General features: G+C 44.4%; 1 protein-coding gene across 1 annotated transcript in view; it reads left to right on the top strand.

Annotated features, from left to right (window-relative positions):
- Positions 1-8,751, top strand: part of MARCHF5 (membrane associated ring-CH-type finger 5) — a 40,065-nt gene extending 31,314 nt beyond the window's left edge. The window contains exons 4-6 of the mRNA XM_055118886.1: positions 2,628-2,811; positions 2,960-3,126; positions 5,899-8,751. Of these exons, the coding sequence (XP_054974861.1) occupies positions 2,628-2,811; positions 2,960-3,126; positions 5,899-6,015 (468 nt within the window). The 3' untranslated portion in view covers positions 6,016-8,751. The remainder of the gene's footprint in view (positions 1-2,627; positions 2,812-2,959; positions 3,127-5,898) is intronic.
- The last annotated feature ends 15,947 nt before the right edge of the window (positions 8,752-24,698 follow it).

The following is a 24,698-nucleotide window of genomic DNA, read 5'->3' as shown; positions in this document are numbered from 1 at the left end:
AAGTAGAAAAAAATTTTAAAAATACTGCTCTATCCCAGTGTCTCTCAAAATGGGGAGTATTGCCTCCCAGGGGCCTCTGGAATGATCCAGAGGGCGGACGTAGCCTCCATGCAGCTGGAGTCACTTTCCATTTGTTCTCATAAAGAAGGTATATTTCCTTTGCATGTCTAAGACCTAGATCTGATCCCCAGCACCGCATATAAAAATCACAATCACAATATCCCGTTAATCACCGATTTCTCGGGCAGACTCAGTAACATCTCATTTCGTCCTTTCCCTGAGATCTTAGAAGTCTATTTCGACTTGGCCCTCCTAACGATGTTGCGCTGGGGGCTCTTCAGGGTCAGGGAATGAGATCCAGCTTGTTACTGGATTTTTTTTTTTTAATTCTTTTATTGAATCACCATGTGGAAAGTTACAAAGCTTTCAGGTTTAAGTCTCAGTTATACAATGCTCAAACATCCATCCTTTCACCAGTGCACATATCCCACCACCAAGAATCACGGTATACCTTTCCCCTTCCCCCCACCTCCCCAGCCCCCCACCCCACATGTGTAACTGGTAAATTTCACTTTACTTTCACTTTACTTTGATTATATTCAATATTTCAACAAAAAATTCACTATTACTGATTTGGAGTTTCTCCCCCCTAAAGTCGATCTGCTGAAAAGAAAGCATTTGGTAATTTGTTTTCCATTTCTGAGAATGAAGAGATAAGAGGTCAGGAGGCCGCACTAGCAGCAGCACAGTTTTGGATTTCTGTATTTTAGTATTTTAGTTGTTACTGGATTTTGCATATGAATACACCATGGGAAGCTTGCAAGGCTGTCCCATGGGGACAGGAAACTCTCAGAAGATTGCCAGTTTCTCCTAGAGGGAGAAGTAGGCTAAAGATATCGCTTCTGAGAGCTTGCTTCTGAGAGTCTCTGGATGTTGGCTGTTGATGGGATTACACACACCTGGGTTCCTCTGCTGGTACCTTCATGCATGAGGCCTGTCTGAACGTGTAGAGAGGAGCCTCCAGCATGGCTGCAGCTAGGTTCCGGTGGTCTTCGGCCGCCGGGAGCTCTGCTCGAGGTGGGGAGGGAAGCTGGAACCCATCCCCTCCGAGGGGCCCCAGGGAAGACAGCCAGGCGTGCGGGCAAGAGTCTCTCTGCATATAAAAATATTGAAGTAAAAATGCAAAACCTGGGGCTGGAGCAATAGCACAGAGGTAGGGCGTTTGCCTTGCACGCGGCCGACCCAGGTTCGATTCCCAGCATCCCATATGGTCCCCTGAGCACCGACAGGGGTGATTCCTGAGTGCAGAGGCAGGAGTAACCCCTGTGCACTGCTGGGTGTGACCCAAAAAGCAAAAAAAAAAAAAAAAAAGCAAAACCTGCCTGTGGGTCAGGAAAGACGGTCAACAGGCTGAGCTCATGCTTTATAGGCTCAGGACCCGGGTTCAGGCCTCAGCATGTCTTGGTTCTCTCTTAAAAAGTAAATTTTGGGGGTGAGGGGGATAATAAATACTGAGTAATATTTTTCCTAAAAATGGAGCAAATAGGCCAAATAAGTTTGGGAACCTCTGCTCTATCCCAAATAATACTGAGTAGAAAGAACCAAAGAGAACGAAGTGACCGGGAAGAGTGTACAATAAAAAAGAAAGAAGGGAGAGGCTGGAGCAATAGCACAGCAGGTAGGGCGTTTGCCTTGCACGCAGGCGACCCGGATTCAATTCCCAGCATCCCGTATGGTCTCCCAGCACTGCCTGGAGTAATTCCTGAGTGCAGAGCCAGGAGTAACCCCTGTGCACTGCTAGGTGTGACCCAAAAAGCAAAAAAAAAAAAAAAAAAAAGGGAGACTTCCGGCTGTCCTTAAAGGCCAGTGCTGCCTCTCCACAGGCTAGACTTAATTCCTAGTAGGAAGAACAGGAAAATATATGTGCTATGAAAAACAACTAGATCCTTAAATGTACATAGCCTGTCTAAAACTTAATTCCAGAGCCAGAAAAATAGTACAGAGGTTAAGGTGCTTTCATTATTGTGGCTGTCTCCAGTTTGATCCCTTATGGTCACCTGAGAGTCCCCCAGTGCCCCAGGTAATCTGTGACATCACAGGGCCCAAGCTACACCTCATCCTCTGGCTTTGGAATTGACATGATTCCTGTGGGACCCCCTGAGCACTGGGGAGACCCAAAACCAACAAAGAATATATTTGAATGCTTATATATATAAAACATCTATATATGCTTTATATACATGCTTTACAGGCCTGGGTTCAGTTCTCATCATGTCTTGGTTCCCTATTAAAAAGTAAATTTTGGGGGTGAGGGGACTAATAATACTGAGTAATATTTTCCCTAAAAATGGAGCAATAGGCCAAATAACATATATTTATACATAATATGTATATTCCCCCCACGTATACATATATGCATACATATATATGTATGAAATTTCTTAGGCATCAGTTTTTTCCCCTTTATGACAGACAGTAAGTCAGTACTGAGAGCTTTCCAGCTCATTTTTCAAACATTCATTTCTGAACTTTCTGAAAGGTAAGATGTTTTCCAAAGTGAGTTGAGCTGCAGTTTTGCAACCCCTCCATTAAAGAAGTGATTCAACTAAACATTATTCATTTCACAGGTTGTAGGCCATAAGGAAGGCCTGGATGTCATGGAGAGAGCTGATCCCTTATTCCTTTTAATTGGACTTCCCACTATCCCAGTTATGCTGATATTAGGCAAGATGATTCGCTGGGAGGACTACGTGCTTAGACTATGGCGCAAATATTCTAATAAACTACAAATTTTGAACAGTATATTTCCAGGTAAGGCCTTCAATTGTAGTTATAATGCTCATGTCAGATTATTCTTCTGGGATAATGCTGGAATACTTAAAAAAAAACTTAAAGGTATTTTAATTATTCTGATTTATTACCACTGATACTTTCTTATGACCTGCATTTTTTTCTTTAGGGATTGGTTGTCCTGTTCCTCGAATTCCAGCTGAGGCTAATCCTTTAGCAGATCATGTCTCTGCTACCCGAATTTTGTGTGGAGCCCTTGTTTTTCCTACTATCGCAACAATAGTTGGTAAACTGATGTTCAGTAGTGTTAATTCTAATTTACAAAGGACAATCTTGGTAAGATGGCTTTAATGTTACTTTTCTTAGGTGATGTACAAAAGAGAATACAGTGTGTGTGTGTGTGTGTGTGTGTGTGTGTGTGTGTGTGTGTGTGTGTGTGTGTGTGTGTGTGTGTGTGTTTGAATGGGACAATAGATTCTTTTCTGTATCTTCAACCCTGTCCCACCCCCCTCAGCCAGCAGCAGTATAAAGCTTCCATTGCTCTGTTTCTGGCCCCGCACTGTGCTGAGGGTGATTTCTCTGCAGGAATGTACATGTATCACCAATCCTCCTGCCAGAGATTGTGGTAGAGTCTGCTCTAGAGTCAAACTCTGTAGTAGGTTGAGTCACATCAAAGATACTGCCTTGCTGGAAAACCTAAAATCAGATTTTGGAGGAGGGGATAATATTGGGTTTGGGGACCCAACCAGCTCTGCTCGGGGCTTAGCTCTGTGTTCAGGGAGGGGGCAGGGCGTGGGCAGCCATGTGTGGCATCAGGGATTGGACTCAGGGTCAGCCACGTGCAAGTCAAGCACTTTACTATGCTACTGTCCTTCGGGCCCCAAAAGTCAAATTTCTTGGCTTCTCTATCCCTGTCGAATGGCTACAGCAGTGGACTGTTGCAAGGTTCCGTGAGACATTTCATTTGATGCAGCAGCACATAGTAAACACTCCAGTTTGCTGTCCTTCTTATTATTCCTGACTCTCCCTCCGGTGCTGATCCACCCAGCATGTTCAGTTATTCTCCCTAACTCACCTCCAAGTAGGAAAGAATTATTTCTTTTAAATCTTAGAGAGTTTTACTTGGGCATCCTTTTTCTTTTTTTAAACTTTTCTACAAAATGAATTTTCTTTAAGAAAAAAAAAATGTACTGGGACTGGACACATAGTACAGTGAGTAAGGTGTTTGCCTTCTGTGCAGCCTACCTAGGTTTGATCCCAGCATCCCATTTGGTCCCCTAAATACTGCCAGGAATAATTCCTGAGTGCAGAGACAGGAGTAACCCCTGAGCACCATTGGGTGTGCCCAAAAATAAAAAGAGAGAGTTCCTGGGACCAGAGAGATAGTATAGAAAATAGGATCTTACCTTGCACATGGCTGACCCAGGTTTGATCCCCAGCATCCCATATGGTTCCCTTAGCCTGTTAGCATTGATCCTTGATTGCAAAGCCAGGAGTTAATCTGGAGCACCAGTGGGTGTGCTACCCCCCAAAAAAAAAAACCTTTTTTTTTTTCTTCTGTTACTTATTCTACTGGTTGAAAAAAATGGATGAGACTATATTTGCAGAATCTACTGAATATATGCTTTTCCCTATAGAGGCCTTGCAAGATAGGTGTCACCCAAAGAGGGTCTCTGACTGGACTAGTGTTTCCAATACAAATTCTCACCCCTGGAAAAAACATAAGTTTGGATTTCATATTAAGAATTCCATGGAAGAAGGGGGTGGTGGGGTGGAGGGTGATAGGAGGGAAACAAACAAACAAAAAAAAAAGAATTCGCTGGAATGGGGCCAGACAACAGAAGAGGGTAGGACACTTTTCTTGCAAGAGACCAACCAGGGTTCAATCCCCAGATCCCATATGAGTCCCTGAACATCCTGCGTGTCACCCCGCAACAAACAGAAATTACTTAGACCGGAGAGATAGCCCAGAGGGTTAAGGTGCTTGCCTTGGCATGCAGCTGATACCAGTTTGGATCCTGGCACTGCATATGGTCTCCTGAGCACAGAGCCAGAGTAAACCCTGAGAACCCAAAAACAGAACAAAAGAATTCCCTGAAATGTGGTAAAGAATAAATTAACCAAGGCTGCCCATAGTCCTTATGAGAAATCAGAAAGACTGCACCACTTCTTCACTGGGCTGGGGGCTGGTATTGATTTCTTCAAGAGCATTGGTCACTAAACACTGCCAATCTCACAGCTGGTTTCTGTTAGAACATTGTAATATTCAGACACTCAGTTTCCAATAGTTTACTGAGAAATGGTGCTGGGATTGAACCTGGGGCCTCATACATGCAAAGAAAGTTTTCTGTTGACCACATCCCCAGCCCAGTAAACAGACCTTCATTGCAGTGTTTCGAAACCTTTTTCCAACTGCATGTTTCCTTCCCCCAAATCTGTTTTTTCTGTCCTACCAGATGATTCCCTCATCTTACACCATGGTTCCCCATTTATATTTACTTCACCTGTGTCCCCTTGAGGCCAAAAGGTGACCATATGGCCTCTGGTTGAGAAAACACTGTTTTATCCACTCTAGTCTTTCCTAGTAAGTTTCTTCTTGCCAGGTTTGGAGCTTTGAGAACCCGTGTGGTAGGGTAAGTCCTCACCATATGTATGTGTTGTATCCACACATTCAGCAGCAGGGCCTTCCTTAGGCTTAGCTCAGGAGGCCAGTCTAAAATGTTTGTGAGAGGGCTGGAGCGATAGCATAGCAGGTAGGTGTCTGCCTTGCATTCAGCCAACCCGGGTTCAATTCCCAGCATCCCATATGGTGCCCCGAGCACTGCCAGGAGTAATTCCTGAGTGCAGAGCTAGGAGTAACCCCTGAGCATCGCCAGGTGTGGCCCAAAAAGCAAAAATAATAATAATAATAGCAATAATAATAATAATAAAATGCTTGTGAGCCTCCACCTCCTAATGCCTGGGTGGCTGCTGCAGGGAAAGAGTGAAGACTTCAGTCCGAGTCACTTCAAGTACCTTAGCATCAAAGCGTATGTCTTTTGTAATGTCCATAAAATTATTTTGTGTTTCTAAATCTGCATTGTAAAAAGCTGCTTCTTTTTATTTTAGGGTGGAATTGCTTTTGTTGCCATAAAAGGAGCTTTCAAGGTTTACTTCAAACAGCAGCAATATTTACGTCAGGCACACCGCAAAATTCTAAATTATCCAGAGCAAGAAGAAGCCTAAAACTGTAACTTCTGGTCTGGTCGTTCTGCAGTCCTCTCATCCTTATGATTCTGTTGTGTTGTTTTGATTCCATCATTAATGCACAGTAGTGGAGACTTGTGATAAACTGCTCTCATATTTTTAAGAAATATAATAAAGCACTTAGAGCAGAGGAAATCCTCTCAGTAATCACGGAACCTAAGGATGTGATTTTGTTTTTATTGTTTTGTATGTTCTTCTATGGCAGTCATCTGAACCATTATCTTAGCATGGTAAATCTGGATTTTGTTCATATTTTCTCCAGAAATGTAAAGCTCAAACCGTGCAAATATTTAAAAATGCACATAATGTTTTATTCAGATGCCTCTTTTGTACATGTTCATGTTCAGTGTTTTCTTAGAATCAGCAATTCAATGAAGGTACTATGAGGATTTTTCTCACTGGCATAATTTGGTTACATGCTAAATAGGAGTATATGTTAATATGAAGAAATGTAAATTAAATTCGTTATAAATAAATAACAAACCAAAAATGTATGTAAGCATTCAAATGATTATCTGAACAGTTTTGTTTGTTGTGTTTTTCTTAACCCATGTGTTGTCCTCCAAAACATATAGGGTAAAAATTCATGGGGCTTCCAAACACTTTTCACTATTAAATTTTATTTATATAATGTTGACATCTCATAGTTCTTAATGTAATTTTGAGTCATGCAAAGGTGTGTGTGTGTGTGTGTGTGTGTGTGTGTGTGTGAGAGAGAGAGAGAGAGAGAGAGATCCTAATCCTTCATCACTGGAGTGAGGTTTTTTAATTCACATTTCTAGAAATTAGAGCTCCCAGTTTATAGTGGTTTGAGCACAGAAAATGATTTGCAAAAAATATAAAAATCAATAAAGTTATTTTACTCTCTCCTCTTTGATTGATTCAATTATTCAGGTATTTGTTGACCACCTCCTTTTGCTCAGGCACTGTTACACAGAGTGCTATGGGAGACAGTGGTGAATAAGACGGACTTGGTACCTGCTTTTACAGTTTGTAGTCTAGTTTCAAGAGTAGAAAACCAGCAGTGAGTAAACCAAGGTGAGGCCTTGAGATCTTTGTATTTATTCTAGTCAGTGAAGAAATAATTATGAAATCAATACATCTTGAGTAAATACTGAGGTCACTGTTATTAGCATAAGTCAGTTTTTATTTAAAAATACTAAGGATTTTAGATTTTAATTGCTTGTCATATTGATGAGGCTAGCGCCTTAATAATCTGTTTAACTAGTTTTATATTCATTTTTCAAAAGCAATTATTTATTTTAAGCCATTTTCAGTAGTGGCTCTTTTAATGTTATTCAGCAGTCTGAATGGTTTTGCAGTTACTTTTATTGAAATTTTAAAAAGATGATTTCAAAAACCCTATTTATTTTCTTGTTCACAGTATCTAATGCATGACAATAAAAATTGTTTCCCCTAACTAATAAGTGACCACTTATGTTTAGGAGTGTAGATTGAAATATGTTAAATTGCAATAATGTACGTTAATTTTAGTAATGTATGACTGGTACTTTTCTATAATATGAATGTCTTAATTTTGAGTTATAATGAAGTTTATGTGAATGGTTATTGAATGTTCAAAGTTGTAATTATTGGGGGAGGAACAGAAGATTTGACTGACAGCCTTATTAAGAACACTGCTTAGTTCTGAAGGAAAATATAAATTCTGTGATTATATATAAAGTAACATTATATAGCTGTAATATAAAAACAATGGTTTTTCTTTCATTTTCATTTGAAAGGATAATTATGTTTTTCCTACATAATTTTGCTACACAAAACAGCTCTTAGGGCAGCCTTTACTAAAGTGTCACAAGCACACAGTTCCCCGTGACTGCTTCAGTGTGCCCAGGATGGGGAAGAAGCTGCTTGGGTTTGACAAACAGAGCATGGAAGAAACAGCTGTTTCTTTAGCAGTAGGTGGGAGGGCTGTCTGTGGCTGTGGGGAGGGAACTGCAAGTGCCTACGGACCAGAGTGGCCTCTAGCCCTGGAACTAATTGGACACTTGTATATCAGAGAGCCTGGTTCAGGAAGTACATGCTGGTTTCTGCAAGCCTGTGACTTGCAACTACCACGAAACCCCCAAAGTACCTGGGCTGGCAAAAATCGAATGGACCTGGGTTCAGATCCTAATACTACTTTCAGTTAAAAGCAGAATTGCTTTAAACTCCTTGGTCCATTGACTCAGATTTCAGCTTCAGTTTCTTCATCTCTTGAATACAAACACTGCTTATCTCAGAAGACTATTTCCAGGATAAACTGAAAAAGAAACAGACCCTTGAGGCTTGAAATAGCCCCTCCAGAGAAGTAGTTGTTTCTTCATTGCTAAAAAGTCTGTACGGGAGAAAAGGAATGAAAAAGATGAAAGGGAGGCATTAAGGGGTGAAGTAAGGAATGCTGTTAACTCTGGGGATGGGTAGATATGTTTTTGTTTTGCTTCACTGTGTTACTCTAAAAACTTCTTTTAAACCTTATAAAATTTAATGATGAGTAATAGAGTTCTTTACAGAAGTTTAACCTATCTCCAAAGTGGCTGAAATTATTGTTCATTACTACATGAATATCCAATGACTGTGAAGAATATAAAATTAAACTTAGTGACTTAGTCACTGGCCTTGCTAACTGTGCTGTAATTTTTTTAAACGTCTTGTTTTTAATATAGCAGATTATCTCAATTCTGGCTGGATTAGGTTAAATAAAGAATTTTTATGTTCTCTAGGTGTACTTTGTCTATTGATCAACTCATTTTTTTTTTTTTTTTTTTTTTTTTTTACTTTTTGGTTTTTGAGTCACACCTGGTGATGCACAGTGGTTACTCCTGTCCCTGCACTCAGGAATTACCCCTGGCGGTGCTCAGGGAACCATATGGCATGCTGGGAATCAAACCTGGGTTGGCTGCGTGCAAGGCAAATGCCCTACCCACTGTGCTGTTACTCCATCCCCTATTGATCAACTCATATAACTTTGGTTCTATGCCTATATGAGTCTTTAAAATCATTTACAAGAGATAGTACAGGATTAAGGCATGTCTTGCATATGGCTGACCCTGATTCAGTCCATGGAATCATATATGGTCCCCTGGACATTACCTAGAGTGATCCCTTTGCACAGCCAGGTGTGGCCACAACACCTTCCCCTCCAATCTATTAAAATTATAGCAAAATAATTTTTTGGCAGTCTTAGTAGCAATAGTAAATATTACTTAGCATCTGCTCTTTGCCAACTGGTTTTTAGAATTCTTTTGTGTGGCCAAAGAGTACAATGGTCAAGGAGCTTGCCTTGAATATGATCCACAGCCTGCCCAGGTTTGACTCCTGACACCACGGAGCCTTGCCAGGAGTGATCTCTGAGTACAGCCAGTTGTGGTGAAAAGCCAAAAACAATTCTTACATATTTTAGTCTTTTTAACTTCATAGCATAAGAAGTTGAGTATGTAGCTCAATGGTCGATCCTTGCATGAATGAGGTCCAGGGTTCAATTCCCAACATCAAAAATAAGGAAAAATCATGAGTCAATTTCAAACTTAATCTTTTCATAGCTGGTTGTCTGGCTTAGCATGTAAGGAAATAGAGACCCTCCTATGTCACCTGCCTGTTCAGCATCTTTGGGGCTTTTTTGTTGTTGTTCCTCAGGCCACACCTAGCAGTACTCCCAAATCTGCTTGGGTTGCCCCCCCACACACAGTGTTCAAACTGCCAAGTGATGCCAAGGATTGGACCTCCCACCTCCTGCCAGCCCCCACCCCTGTTTTTGGGCTGTATCCAGAAATGTTCAGAGCTTAATCCTGGTTCTGTGCTCAGGACCCATTCCTGGTGGTGCTCAGGGTACCATATAGGGTCCTGGGGATCAAACCCAGATCAGCTGTGTGCAAGGCAAATGCCTTACCCACTATACTATGACTCCAAGCCCAAAAGCCCAAACCTCCAAACTTCTGCATGCTAAGTATTCCGCCTGTTGAGCTATCTCCCTGGATAGCTGTTTTCTCATCAGATCTCTAATACCTCACCTCTTTTTACTCAAAGATTGAAAAAAAATCCATTCATGTTTAAAATATGTAATTTTGTGGCTTTATTGTATTTTTGTTGTTTGACTCAACCATACTCTATCACAATCATTTCAGATTTTGTTTTGGAGCCACACACATAGCAGTGTTCAGAACACATGTGGCTGTGGATTCAAACCTTTGTCATGCCACCTGCAAGACAAGCACCTTAACTTTTGTACTATATCTCTGACCCCATTGCACTATATGTCAAATATATTTGAAAAAAAGAGTAGTGCAAACATGTGAAACTTAAAAATATTGCCTGTATTTGTACTTGAAAAATATTACTTGAAACATTTTTTTAAGTATTACTTGAAAATCATGTTTTGGGCCAGAGCCATAGTACAGTGGTAAGGTGCCTTACAGGTACCAGCCCAGGTTCAATCCCTGGCATCTTATATGATCCCTCAAGCACCACCAAAAGGGATACTTCAGTAGAAAGAGCCAATAGTCATCCCTGAGCACTGCCAGATGGTATCCAAAAACCAAGAAAAAGTATTATCTTATGCAAGGTTAGGATGCACAGTATGTCTGCATATGTTAAAACCAAAGAGTTCAAATTGACACATTTCTTTATGGTTTGGTTTTTAGTTTGGGACCACACCCGGTGATAGGGGTTATTCCTGACTCTGCACTCAGGAGTCACTCCTGGCAGCTTCAGGGGACCATATGAGATGCCAGGGATCAAGCCAAATGCCCTGCCTGTTGTACTATCTCTCTGGCCCTGAAACAACATTTCTTTTTGACTTGTTTTTGGTTGACATCCAATAATTCTGGGTCAGGACTACTTTAAGCTCTCCCTTTAAAGGGTCTTCATTTAGAGACCCTCTGTTGACAGTTGAGCATGTTTCCTATCTAAAAAAAAATAGTGGGGAGTGGGATGCTGGAGACTAGCTGGGTGGGCTGAGCTCATGCTCTGCATGCAGGAGACCCCGGTTCCATCTTAGTCACCACACGGTCCTCTGAGTGTGGCCAGAAGCAAGCCCCACCACAGAGCTGGGAATAACCCCTGATTAGGACGTGACTCAAAAACCAAGAAGAAAAATAAAAGCCAGAGACAATTCAAGAGGGGCTGGAGCAATAGCACAGTAGGTAGGACGTTTGCCTTGCATGCAGCCAACCCGGGTTTGATTCCCAGCATCCCATATGGTCCCCTGAGCACCGCCAGGAGTTAATTCCTGAGTGCATGAGCTAGGCGTAATCCCTCTGCATCACTGGGTATGACCCAAAAAGCCCCTCCACCCAAAAAAAAAGACAATTTAAGTGTTAAGGTACTGATTTTGTATGAGGCTGACCTGATTTGACCTTGAGCACTGTATATGGTCTTCCAAGCACTGCCAGGGTGGTCTTAAGCACAGAGCCAAGAGTAGCCCTGAACACTGCTGGGTGTGGCCCAGAAAGCACCCCCTCCAAAAAAAGCAGAGTATTTATTTGTGCATTGTAGTTGAAATATTGCACTTGAAAAGATAAACTATAGTGTTGCAAAGTATACATTTAAAAATTTAAAAGATTCTGCACCATTATAGGTTTCTTCATTTAACGCAGAGACACTCAAATTTGATAAGGTGAAGGACACACTGACTGCCATTAGTCTAACATGAGGCATCATACATGGGGTTGGGGGCGGGGGACCTCAACTATTCTGTTTTAGCAAGATCATCACTATGTTGAAGAAAGCAGAGTGTAGCTCAGTCTTAGGTTAATATACTTTGAGTTTTGATTGTTTTTGTTTGCTCCTTTTGGGGGGGAGGGGCATAACTGGCAACGTTTAAGTATCTCTCCCAAGGGTATTTAGGGGACCATGTGATGCCAGGGATGGAACCCAGGCCTCTCCTGGTCAAAGAATGCACTCGGCTCTTTGGCCGTAGGACAATATACTTTGCAGGTGTCCTGCTCTTGCTCCGATGCTGTAACCTGCAGCCCAGAGACCAGCATAATGTATATGATACTGCATCTTGGGTGTTCTCTCCCGGCCTGCATGGCTCCTGTGGGAAATTACTCAGAGGATCTCTTTGTCTTTCCCTGCAGCTTGATGACTAGGAGAGAATTGTTCTAATGAGTTTGCTACAAGTGTGCTGGTCTATCCATAGGACAGTGGTAGTTCTCGAGATCACTTAATGAAGAGGCATTCTGAAGTGTTTCCTCGTGGGACCTGGTTGGTCTTCAAGGACAGAGGGGAGCAAGCGTTGGAAATCTTCAGAGCCAAAGAGGAACAGCTCCAGCTGGTCTTGCTTAGATGACTCATCTGAGAACCAGATGTCTTCTGCTGATTTCTCACTTTTATTGTCCCAGTTTAGTAGATGAGAACATGCAGGTAAAAGTGATTTAATGTCCTATCTCCTCTCTCTGCTTTACCTGTTCATTCCTCAACACTCATTGATGTTGATCACAGGGCACAATTAAAATTTGAGGCTAACATTATAACTCCAGTGATAGTTTGTGCCTGGCATATGTGAGCACAGCTGCCCCCAAAACTACCAGGGTGGTAGAATGGGTCCTAGATGGATCGAAGGGCCAAGCACATGCATTGAGTGAAGGAGGCCCCCATTCTGTTCCCAGCACCACAGAATTCCCTGATCAGAAAGTCACAAGTAAACCCTGAGCAACACTGTGTGGCCCCAAGTCCCCCTCCCCCAAAATAATAATGGGGAAATTTGTTTTCATCAAAGTGGTTTATGGTTATGTTAATAAAAGTCAAATCTCTAAATTCCCCTTAAGATAAACAGCTTGGGGATGGAGAGACAGTACCGCATGAACCCTTGGACATGTCTGACCCAGGTTCACTCCCCAGCACCACATATGGTTCCCTAAGCCTCGCTAGGAGTGAATCCTGAGCAGAGTCAGGAGTTAACTTCTAAGCACTGCTGGATGCGGCTCCAAAAAAATTAACAGAACAGCCCCTTGTTGAAGTACTTGCTTCCAGCTGATTCTCTTTTGATCTCTGGCACCGTAAATGGTACTCCAAGCGACACCAGGAGTGATCCCTGAGCACCAACAGGTATGCGCTCCCCCCCCCCACCCCAAGAAAATACCATAAATAACCACTTGACACTCTGCTAGCTGAGCCAGTGAGTAAAAGCATATTTGTTGTTGTGGATTCAGGAGCCATACCCTGCAGTGCTTGGGGGCTACTCTTGGTTTTGTGCTGGAGCAGGAGCCGTCACTCCCAGTGGTTCTTGGGGGCCATGCAATGTCACAGATCAAACCTGAGTCCACCACATATAAGGTGAACCCCGTTACTCTCTTTGACAAAGTGCGTGTGGATTGGAGATGAGGGGTGTGTGAAGTTTCAGGACACGCCCAAGGGTGCTCAGCGGCTCCCCCCAGCTCTGTGCTGGAAAGGAGAGGTTGCTTTCTGCAGTGCCAGAGCAGTGCCAGGCACCCAGCCTTGGTTGCCGGTGTGCAAGGCAAGCCCCTTAACCCCTGTACTGGCACTCTGGCCTCTGAGGAGTTTTACATTAAGCTAGTTACACGGAAAATCCAAATCATCTGTATTTTAAACAAAGCTCAGGGGAAAATCATCAGCCAGTAACTAGGAAAATCAATCTCTTCTCTGAACTCGAGACATTGTGATCCCTTCCCTTGCTCTCTTTTTTTCCCTTTTTTTCAATATTTTCAGGCCTCTGCTTTTTTAGCCCCTCTCAGAGAGCCCAGCAAGCTACCGAGAGTATCCCGCCCACACGGCAGAGCCTGGCAAGCCACCCGTGGTGTATTCAATATGCCAAAAACAGTAACAAGTCTCACAATGGAGATGTTACTGGTTTTTACTCAAGCAAATCCATGAGCAACAGGATGACCGTGATACAGTGATAGAGTGACTTTTTGGGCCTACCCAACGATGCTCAGAGGTTACTCCTGGCTCTGCACTCAAGAATTAATTACTTCTGGTGAGCTTGGAGCACCACTTATGGTGCTGGGGATCAAACCTGAGTCAGCTGTGCAAGGTAAAAGCTTCACCTCCCCTGTGTACTAAGGGTTCTTATCGGTTGTACTGTGTTCCCTTTTCTAACTGGTTACCTAAACTGAAGCAAAGATTGGAGATCAGAACCCAGGGTACAGGAAGGCCTCACCCCTCTTTTGGGGTGAGATAGGGATTCCTGTGTCTCTTTGCAGGGGCGTGTTGGGGAGGGGGGAACACTCATCCATGCTCAGAACTTGCTCCTGGTAAGGGACCATATGCAGTGCTGGGATATGAACCAGGGCCTGCTGCATGGAAGGACCTTGACTTCCCTTCCTGTCTTTCCACTGGCCTGTGTCTTTCGGACCCCAAGGAACAGGCTCCGGGGCCAGTCGGGGGCATCTGGGCTGCATCTCTGGGATCCCAGGCTGGCTGGCTGGCTGCAGTGAAGCAGAGTTGGGCCAGAGAAAGGGGCCGAGACTGGGAGCCCCAGGGAGCCTGAGCCAGAAACCAGGCCCTATCGGTGCCCCCCGCGCAGGGCCACAAAGCCTCAGCAGAGAGGTCTGGCCTGGACATGGCAACACTTTCCTGACATTTGCCTCGAGACTCCAAATCCAGAATCTGCAAATACAGGAGCTGCAGCTGCCCCAGGGCCTGGGGAGAAACGGCATTGAAGGCATGTGAACCCGCCTTTCCACACACTCCCCGGCTCTGCCAGGGGCCAGATGGGGAAGCCTGCGGAAGCCCCTAAAGCACGTATCATGTCTCGTCACTTTCCCTAAGGGCGGAAGACCTTCTCAGTGGGAAATTTGGAGTAACGTCCCCCAAACAAACAAACAGAAGGGGTGCTCAGACCGCCTGGAAAGGCATCCCGTGAACCCGCCTGCGCGTTGCGGGAGGAGGGTTGACAACTGGGAGACTTCCTGGTGACAACCCAAAGCCTCTGCTGTAACAGTCTTCTCTTTATTTGGTTTGGGGACCACAGGGTGACAGCCGGTGGTGCTCAGGAGTCACTCCTGGCTGTGTTATGGGACCAAGTGGTGTTAGAGACAGAACCTCGGGTCTTCTACCTGCAGAGCATGTGCTCAGCCCATTGAACTACCCCCTGAAGGCCCAACCTTGGAGCTTTTTGATTTGGGGGAGGCTACACCCAGCAGTGCTCAGGGCTCGCTACTGCCTCTACATTCAGAAATCACTGCTGGCAGGGCTCTGGGGACCTTATGGGGTGACAGGGATCAAACCATGGATGGCTGCATGCAAAGGAAGTGCCCTATCAGTACACTAGCACACCAGCTCCTCTCCTTGAACTTTCAAAACTGGTGGTTAAAAAACAAACCAAAAAAAAAAAAGCAGAAAAAAAAAAAAAACAACACTCGCCTCTCCCCTTTCACACTGAACCTTCTCACACTGAACAGAGATGGGGTGTAGGGCAGGAGCTGCTTCCCCTTTTCTCCACTGGTGTCTCTTTCATAGTCACCAGCTGACCACTTACTGCTCTACCAGAGTGATGAAGATAAAAGTCCTATGAGGAGGCAAAGCAAGCATCTGGTTTGGCCAGCACAAATCCTCTGGAAAAGGAAAAATGAGACGTGATCCCTGGTAGGGCAGAGTAGGGCAACTTCGCATGCTTTCTCTGGCACGCCTTATCCAGAGTGCCAGGCCCTTGTGTCCCGAAGGGCCCTCGCTGGACAGTACCTCCTCCTTCTGGAGCCCTGAGCTCTACTGCCCCTGGGCTCTTCCAGCCTGAACACAGCAGCCCCCCACTGGCCTCTGTCAGCCTCCCCAGGCTCCTAGGGCCGCTCTCCTTGGTCCTGAATCATCCTCACCTGCTGGGAAGAGTAATTCACCATGTAATGCAAATCCTTGGGTTTAGTGAGTTGAATGGTTATTACAAGCCATACTTAGATAATTAACATGCTTTTGTTAAATGCCCCATCCAGAAGCAGTATTGATATAACAGTTGTTTTTGTTTGGGGGCTACAACCAGCGCTACTCAGGGCTTATTTCTGGTTCTTTAAGCAGGGAACAGTCCTGGAGGGGTTTGGGGGACCATATGGGGTGCCGGGATCAAATTCAGGTCAGTCTCATGCAAGGCAAGTGTCCTGTCCACCACTGTACTATTCCTCCAGTTCTGATATAACTACTCTTCCTCTTTTTTTCTTTTGACTTTTATGGGTCACACCCAGCAATTCTCAGGGGTTACTCCTGGCTCTTCACTCAGGAACTACTACTGGCAGTGCTCAGGGAACTATATAGGATGCCGGTGATTGAACTCGGGCCAGCTGCATGCAAGCAAACACTATACTATCGTTCTGGCCCTAATATAACTACTCTTAACTAATTTCTAGGTTTTTTATTTATCCTGTTTTACTTTCTTGTGACAATGTACTGTGGACTACTTATTAATATTATTTATTAAACATTACGTATAAAGCTCAAACCATGGGTATCCTATCTCAGTTGGTCTATGATTCTTGTAAACAATCAACAACCCCAAGGAGTTCAAAGGAATCTGATAGTCACCCTATGGATTTCCAAGTCATCTTAGAAACCCAAGGATGTGCTTATTGCTCCAAAGCTGGTGGAGTGGTACTCTGTTGCTTTGTACCCCTTTTGGCAGCCACCTTCGGAAAATACACCCTTCCTCTGAGCCTGAGAGAGCTCAATTGATTGCAGCACATGCTTTGCACACAGCAGGCCCAGGTTTGATCCCTGATACCACATGGTCCCCCAGCACACCATGAGAGGCCCCCGAGTACCGAGCTGGGAATAACCCCTGAACACTTCTAGCTGTGCCCACCACCACAACCAAATGGACAAAATCCACCTTGATTCTTCTTAGGGTAATTCTTGCCACTCTCAGATTTGGGCAAGGCTACCCCAGCTCTAACCCTATCGCAGTTTCTTGATTTTAGTTGCTGTCGGCTATAATAAAAATTGACTACCCCTCCTTAGGATTCTGGTAACTTTCCAACTAAGAATTTTCTCCTAAGAAATCTAAACCAGGGCAGGGAGGGCATACAGGGGTGGGTGTGGCTTGCACACATCCAGTCCCAGTTCAATCCCCAGCACTGCAGAGGGTCTCCTGAACACCCCTGGGGTCACTCCCCAGCATAGGTAGGAATAGCCCCTGAGCATCACTGCTTATGCCCTCCCCACAAACCCCTCTACAAAAAGAATTCTGAACCACACAAGAGAAGACGCATCGTAAAGATCCGGGGCCAGAGAGAGAACAAATAAGAGGAGCGGTTGCTATTGGAAATGACTAATTTAGACACAGTCTTCAAATTATTATCAAAAATACAGCTTCAGGGCCGGAGTGATAGTACAGCGAGTAGGCATTTGCCTTGCACATGGCAACCCGGGTTCAATCCCCAGCATTCTATATGGTTCCCCAAGCACCACCAGGAGTAATTTCTGAGTGCAGAGCCAGGAGTAAACCCCGAGCATTGCCAGTTGTGGCCCAAAAAGAATTAAAAAATACAGCTTCAACCCACCATGACCTAAAGATCACTTCACTGAAGGAGAGTGAAAAAACATGAATGGGTACAGGGGCCAGGTCAGTCTCGCGGCAGCTTTACATCACACATCTACCGTGCTTGTTCTCTCGAGGAATCATGAGTCCCTCCATCAGCACACTCGGCCCCATACTGTCTCTCTCCGATGGCTCAGGATGAGGTCAGTGCTGGTATTTATACTCCCAGGAGTATAAGGCCCGGTACTAAAGCACAGAGAGATCCAAAGATCTCGGGTGGAGGAGAAACCCTGAGGGGTCTCATTAAAGGGTCACTTGTCCTGGTAGGAGGTCCAGGCAGAAGCAGAGGGATGTAGCAAACCCCAACACATCTGTGCCCTGGATTCAATCCCCAGGAGCACAAAAATAAAAAGTGCCTATGAAGTGTGTGTGTGTGTGTGTGTGTGTGTGTGTGTGTGTGTGTGTGTGTGTGTGTGTGTAGAAAAAAGATTGGAAAGAAAAGTGTCATCACCACTCCCTTTACCTCCACTCCCAAAAACTGAAGGAAGTTTTGGGCACAGAAGGAAGTTTTACTAACTAGTAAAGTAACTGCAACACAAAGGTTACGGGTATGTTTCAAATGGCTGCTCGCCTTGCACACAGTTAACCCTGGTTCAATCCCAGGCACCCCATATAGTCCTCTGTGCACCACCAGGAGTGATTCCTGACCACAGAGCCAGAAGTAACCCTAAGCATTGCCAGGTGTGGTCCAAATAGGCGGTGTTGCAGTATATGTTAAGGGGCACTGAAGTGATAGTACAGAAGATAAGGAGCTTGCCTTGCATTCAATTAAGCCAAGTTCAATCCCCAGCACCACATATGGTCCCCTGAGCCCTGCCGGGAGTGATCCCTGAGCAGAGGACCAGGAATAAGCCCTGTAACCACTGATTACAGCTGGGTCTTACTCCCAAATAAGAAATAAAATGTTTAAGACTTTGGAGGTTGAACCTAGTTCTTCACTTACACTAGTTGGAACCATCCTGTGAATTGTTATCTTCTCCTAAGATATTATTGTAATGCTGATGAGGAACTCAGTCACCAACAAAAAAGTTGAGTCCAATTAAAACCTCCCTGGCCAGGTTTAGGAAGGTTTAGGGATTTATGAGGCATATTCCAGCCCACCCAAGATCAGGGAGATTTTCATAATTGACATCTTTTCCTTAGTATGCACGAGGCTGGTAGTACCAGAAGGGCTGGAGCTAGCTGCAAAGGGAGCCATGACTGCCATTACCCTTCTGGTTCTCGTTTTTTGGTTTTTGGGCCACACTGGCAGTACTCAGAGGTTGCTCCCTGGGGCATTTGTGGGGTAGGGCATACAGTGATGGGGATTAAACACAGTGCTTCCTATTTGCAAAGCATATGCTCAACTAAACTGGCCATTTTATTTGGGAATGGTTTTGCTTGATCCTATGGTAGAAACAGGGTGAGCCTGAGCTCTCGCCAGGCTCATTGGGATATTAAATGCCCCTGACATAAGCTGCCTGCCCCTCTCACAGTCCCACGAGCCAGCTGGACTTAAATTTCATTGACTTTGAGGCAACTTAGGGTGACAAGCTTTTTTGCCTATTAATTATTATTTGTTTGTTGCAGTTTAAGAAACAGAGCCAGGAGTAAGCCCTAAGTATTAGTGGGTGTTACCCAACATCACTGCCCCCCAACTTAGCTACAGCAATAGTTACAATAATATGATAGATTTAGGGCCCAAGAACAGCTAAGGCACTTGTCTTACATGAAGCTGACTCGGGGGTTCAATCCCCAGCACCATATAATGTCCTCAAAGTCTCTCCAGGAGTGAAATCTGAGCACAAAGCCAGGAGTAAGCCCTGAATACCATCAGGCATGATCCCTCAAAACAAAACAAATATATTTAGGACCCGGGTGGCCACACATTTGTGTGGCCACTCTACTGCTGATTGACCACAATCCGGAGGCCAGTTAGACTACTTTTGGTCCCAGCAACTGCTTGCAGCCATGTCTCTAGACTGTGAACTAAGCCATAGCCCCATGCCGGCCGAGGAGGGAAAAGATCCTTCTTTCTCGGGATTTTTTCCCTTTTCGGGGAAAAACGGCATGGCATCCGCCATATTGTGAGGACTATTAAGCAGGTACGAACTTGGTGGTGTGTGAAGGAAAAAAAAAAGAGTTATGAACTTGAAACAGCGGAACGCATGGGCAGTCTCGGGCCAGGGGTGATACCGGCGCGTGCTCCGCCAAGATTCGACCTGGGTGGCCACACATTTGTGTGGCCGCTCTGCTGCTGATTGACCATGATCCGGAGGCCAGCTAGACTACTTTTGGTCCCAGCATCTGCTTGCAGCCGTGTCTCTAGACTGTGAACTAAGCCATTGCCCCATGCTGCCCCAGGAAGGGAAATGATGCAATTTCTAACATAAATCTCCCCGGACTTATTACTAAAATACTAAAATACAGAAATCCTAAACTGCACAGCCTCTATCGCACAACTTTATATCTCTTCATCCTCAGCAATGGAAAACTAATTATCAAATGCTTCCTTGTCAGTAGGGCTGTTTTTTGGGGGGGAAACTCCAAGAACAATAGTGAGTTTTGTGTTGAAATATGGAATGTAATCAAGGTAAAGAGAAAATGAAGTGAAATTTATCAGCTACACAGGCGCGGGTGGGGGGGTAGGGGGTGGGGGGTGAGAGGTATACTGGGGTTTTTGGTGGTGGAATATGGGCACTGGTGAAGGGGGATGGGTGTTCGAGCATTGTATAACAGACATAAGCCTGAGAACTTTGTAACTTTCCACATGGTGATTCAATAAAATAAATTAATTAAAATTTCAAAATATATGTATATTTAATGAACAATATAAAAATATGTTTGAGGGGCAACACCCAAGGATGCTCAGGGTCTATTACTGGCTCTGTATGAAGGGTCACTCCAGTGATGCTTGATGGACCACACAGTGGCAGGGGTCAGCCACTGAGAACTCGTTCCTGCCCAGACAAATCAGATACTCCAGCCAGAGAACAGAGATTGTCAAGATAAATGAACAGTGCAAGCCACGGGCGTTCACACCTCAATGAGATTAAATGAACACAAACTGCAGCATCAGTTTTATCATGCCTTTTAAAAAGTGGGGGGAGGGGCAGAGAGCTAATGCAAAGGGTAAGAAGGCACTTGCCTAATATGCAGCTGCCCTGAGCAGCTCTGGTTATGGGTAAAACCCCTCCATCACTACCCCACACACATCCAACAACAACTTCACCAGCTGCACACTGTGTACAAGAACTACATATAAAGATGTACTCAAAACACAAAGTTATACCCACAGTAAACAATAGAGAGCAAGTGACTGTATGAACATCAGGCACAATAGACTTTCAAATAAGAATAAAATAGGGACTTTTCTGGTATTTTTTTCTGATATATATTTTTTAATATGGCAGGTGTGGAATGTGCCCCCCCCCAAGCCCCTGAACAGCGATCTACTCTTGGTTTAATGCTCAGGGTTCATACCTGGTGGTGCTTAGAGCACCATGAGTGCTATGAATCGAACCTAGGACTCCTGGGGGTCGGAGCCATAGAACAGCAGAAAGGGCATTTGCCATGCATTCGGCTGACCTGGGCTCGATCCCCCACATACCCTATGGTCTCCTGTACTCCACCAGGCGTGATTCCTGAGTGCAGAGCCAGGAATAACCTCTGAGCACTGCCTGGTAGGGCCCAAAACTAAAAGAAACCTGAGACTCCTATATCTCCCTGAGTCATCCACCCAACTCCAAAAGGGGCCTTTTCTACAAATAAGAGTCAGCGCACTCTAAGGAGGCAGGACTACAATTATGTGTATCTAATGTATCTATTAAGAAAAGAGCTGACAGAATTGAAACAAAAAACAGAGTAAAATTATATATATATATTTAATTTTTCTATTTTTTAATGGATCACTGTGAGGTACAGTTACAGACTTACAAACTTTCATGCTTATGTTTCAGTCATACAATGGTCAAATACCCGTCCCTCCACCAGTGCCCATTCTCCACCACTAATGATCTCAGTATCCCTCCCACCACCCCCACTCCATCCCCCCACACCACTCTCCCCCTGAAACAGAGTAACAATATATAATGGTAAAAAATATACAGGATCTTTCCATTTGCTCTGACAGTTATATTCAGAAAGAACAAGAGAATACCCATTTATTCAAGTACACTAGGAACATTCTTGAAGATAAAACCAACAGATAAGCAAAAATTGCAGTAAGAGCAGCAACTAACACGGCTCTGGGTTGCGGGACTGGAACACATCCGAGCCTCGGGGGGGCACTGGAGTGGGGCAGCGCCTGCCCGAACTCCAAATGGTCCCGGCCGCCGGAAGTCACGCCCTCGACCCACCCTCGGCGCCATCTTTCCACCTTCAACAGAGAAGAGGCCAGGCAGTCTGGTGAGCAACGCGGCCGGAGAAATGCTCCGGACCCGAATCCGGGCCAACAACACCAGGGATCCAGACGGAGGAGGTACAGCTGGCACACCTTCTCCAGATGGAGCCCTGGCGACACTGAGCAGCAACTAACACGGCTCCGGGTTGTGGGACTGGAACACATCCGAGCCGCACGGCCTCTAACGCGGCCTTTTCTAAAAACTGAAAACATACAATCTTTTAATGACAAACCAATTATCAAATGCTTCCTTAGTAGGGCTGTCTTCCTTGGGGGGAAACTCCAACAATAATAGTGAGTTTTGTTTTGCAATATGGAATGTAATCAAGGTAGAGAGAAAATGAAGTGAAATTCATCAGTTATACAGTTGAGGGGGGGCGGGGGCGGGGGGTATACTGGGGATTTTGATGGTGGAATATGGGCACTGGTGAAGGGATGGTGTTTGAAAATTGTATAACTGAGACATAAACCTGAAAACTGTGTATCTTTCCACATTGTGATATAATAAAAATTAAAATAAAATAAAATAAAACAAAATTGCAGTAAATACCAAAAGTTTGAAATCTGACCACAATGGAATTAAGTTAGCAATCAAAAACATAAAAAAACTTCGGAAATCCCACAAATAAATTTGTAAATTAAGCAAGACATATCAATAATTCAAGGACTGGAGTTGGGAGTAATAATAAACACTACCAGTATACCTGCTACTCCCTACCCCTAAAGAAAAGAAGAAAAGAAACAAGAAAGACCACAGAGAACAGCCAGTGAAACATCTTTGGACTCTGATAACCAAGAGGGTAGCAGGGGTTGTCTCAGAGGAATTGCTAGAAATCATACAGGCTGGGCCAGCTCAGAGACCAGCAGCACAGACTTAGTCCCCACCGAGTGTCAGGTCTTAATATGAGAGTGAAAATCAGCTTCTCTAAGGCCCAGGTATGTGGGTTCCAGGACTAAATCTCCATGCCACATGGCAGCAGAGGCTGTCACTCCCTGGCTCCCCACCTGCTCATCAGCCTGGTTGTTACCCCCACAAGGTGCCCCCAGGAACAATCTTAGCATACCAACAGCCCTGGTTCAGAGACACCCAGTTGAATCCCAAAATGGATTAGTTCCCTATAGAAATGTCTCCAGGGCAGATGGAATAGAGAAGGGATCACTAAGAAAATGGTGACAGGAGCAATCAGTCAGGATGGGAGATGTGTGCTGAAAGTTGATAATGGAGCAAACATGATGACCTCTCAGTGTCTGTGTTGCAAGCTATAATGCCCCAAAGTAGAGAGAGAGTATGGGGAATATTGTCTGCCATGGAGGCGGGGGGAGGGTGGAAAAGGGGGGTATACTGGGGATATTGGTGGTGGGGAATGTGCACTGGTGGAGGGATGGGTGTTTGATCATTGTGTGATTGTAACACAAACATGAAAGCTTGTAACTATCTCATGGTGTCACTGTCACTGTCACTGTCATTCCATTGCTCATCGATTTGTTCGAGCGGGCACCAGTAACATGTCTCATTGAGAGACTTATTGTTACAATAAGTCTCTCAATCTCATGGTGATTCAATAAAATTTAAAAAAAAAAAAGAAATGTCTCCAGAACCCAATCATTTACAACCGAGGATTCCAGGAGTGTGCAGCAGTGGCACCCAAGATTTTCAAAATGAGCAATGAACAATAAATGATCGAGCATCTGCCCCTGGCAGGCAGGCTTGAATGGTGGAGGGAAATTTTGAGCAAAACATAATGCCCCAAAGTAGAGAGAGAGTATTGGGGAAATTTCCTGCCATGTAGGCAGGGTGAGGACTGGGATATTGGTGGTGGTGTGTGGCGGGGGGGTGGATATACTGGGGACACTGGTGGTAGAAAGTGTGCACTGGTGGAGGGATGGGTGTTCAATCATTGTAAGGCTGAATCTCAACATGAAAGCTTTGTAACTGTATCTCATGGTGATTTAAAAAAAGAAATGATGTGGAGTTCATGCCCAATTCAATCAGCTTAATCAATGGCTGAATAAATAGCAGTACTCCTACATTAAAAAAAATCAGCTTCTCTGTTTTAGCCCTACCGTGGCCTACTCATCACACACACAGTGGGGAGGTCCCAGGAACCTGCCCTCCAGAGGCATCTAAGAGTCTTGGGCCAGGAGCAGAGCAGCAGTAGAGCACTGGCCTTGCTTGTTTGAAGCCCTGAATTTGATCCCCATATGCAAAATAAAAAGAAAAGAAATTTAAGGTTCCGAGAGAGAGGCTGCAGTTGATTCAGAGAGAGGCAGGATCTGGGAGTGCGGGAGATGAGAAAGATGGAAGATTGAATAAACGGTAACTAATCAGCAATAATAATAATAATAATAATAATAATTTAAAAAAAAGAAATTTAAGGTTCCTCCTTTTTTTGCTTTCGGGTCACACAGCAGTGGTCAAGGATTGATCCCACAGTGCTCAGGGGGATTGTGCGGTCCCAGGAATTTCTTGGGGTTTCCTGCATGCCAAACTGGGGGCTCTGGCCTTTGCACTACCTCTCTGGCCAAAAGTTCTTTCGTTTCTTCCTTGGGAAGATGGGGGTGACAGGAAAGAATGTAATGTCATACTTAATGGAATATTCCAATTCTGAAGTAATAATATTATTCCATTAGAGCCTCTCATTCAAAATGTCTCATACCAAAAAAGAATAAATTATTTAACTAGATGTTCAGACCATCAGAGGACCCGTTCATAAATCATCACACTATCGTCAAACTGGAATTATAGGTCATCTGATAATTTCTTTGTCCTGCTTCCTGCAGTCATTTCTCAAAGCCACATTC

The sequence above is a fragment of the Sorex araneus genome, chromosome 11 (assembly GCF_027595985.1).
Source record: "Sorex araneus isolate mSorAra2 chromosome 11, mSorAra2.pri, whole genome shotgun sequence".
Taxonomy (NCBI): domain Eukaryota; kingdom Metazoa; phylum Chordata; class Mammalia; order Eulipotyphla; family Soricidae; genus Sorex; species Sorex araneus.
Note: the sequence above shows the minus strand (reverse complement) of the source record. Positions and strands in the feature narration are given on the sequence as shown.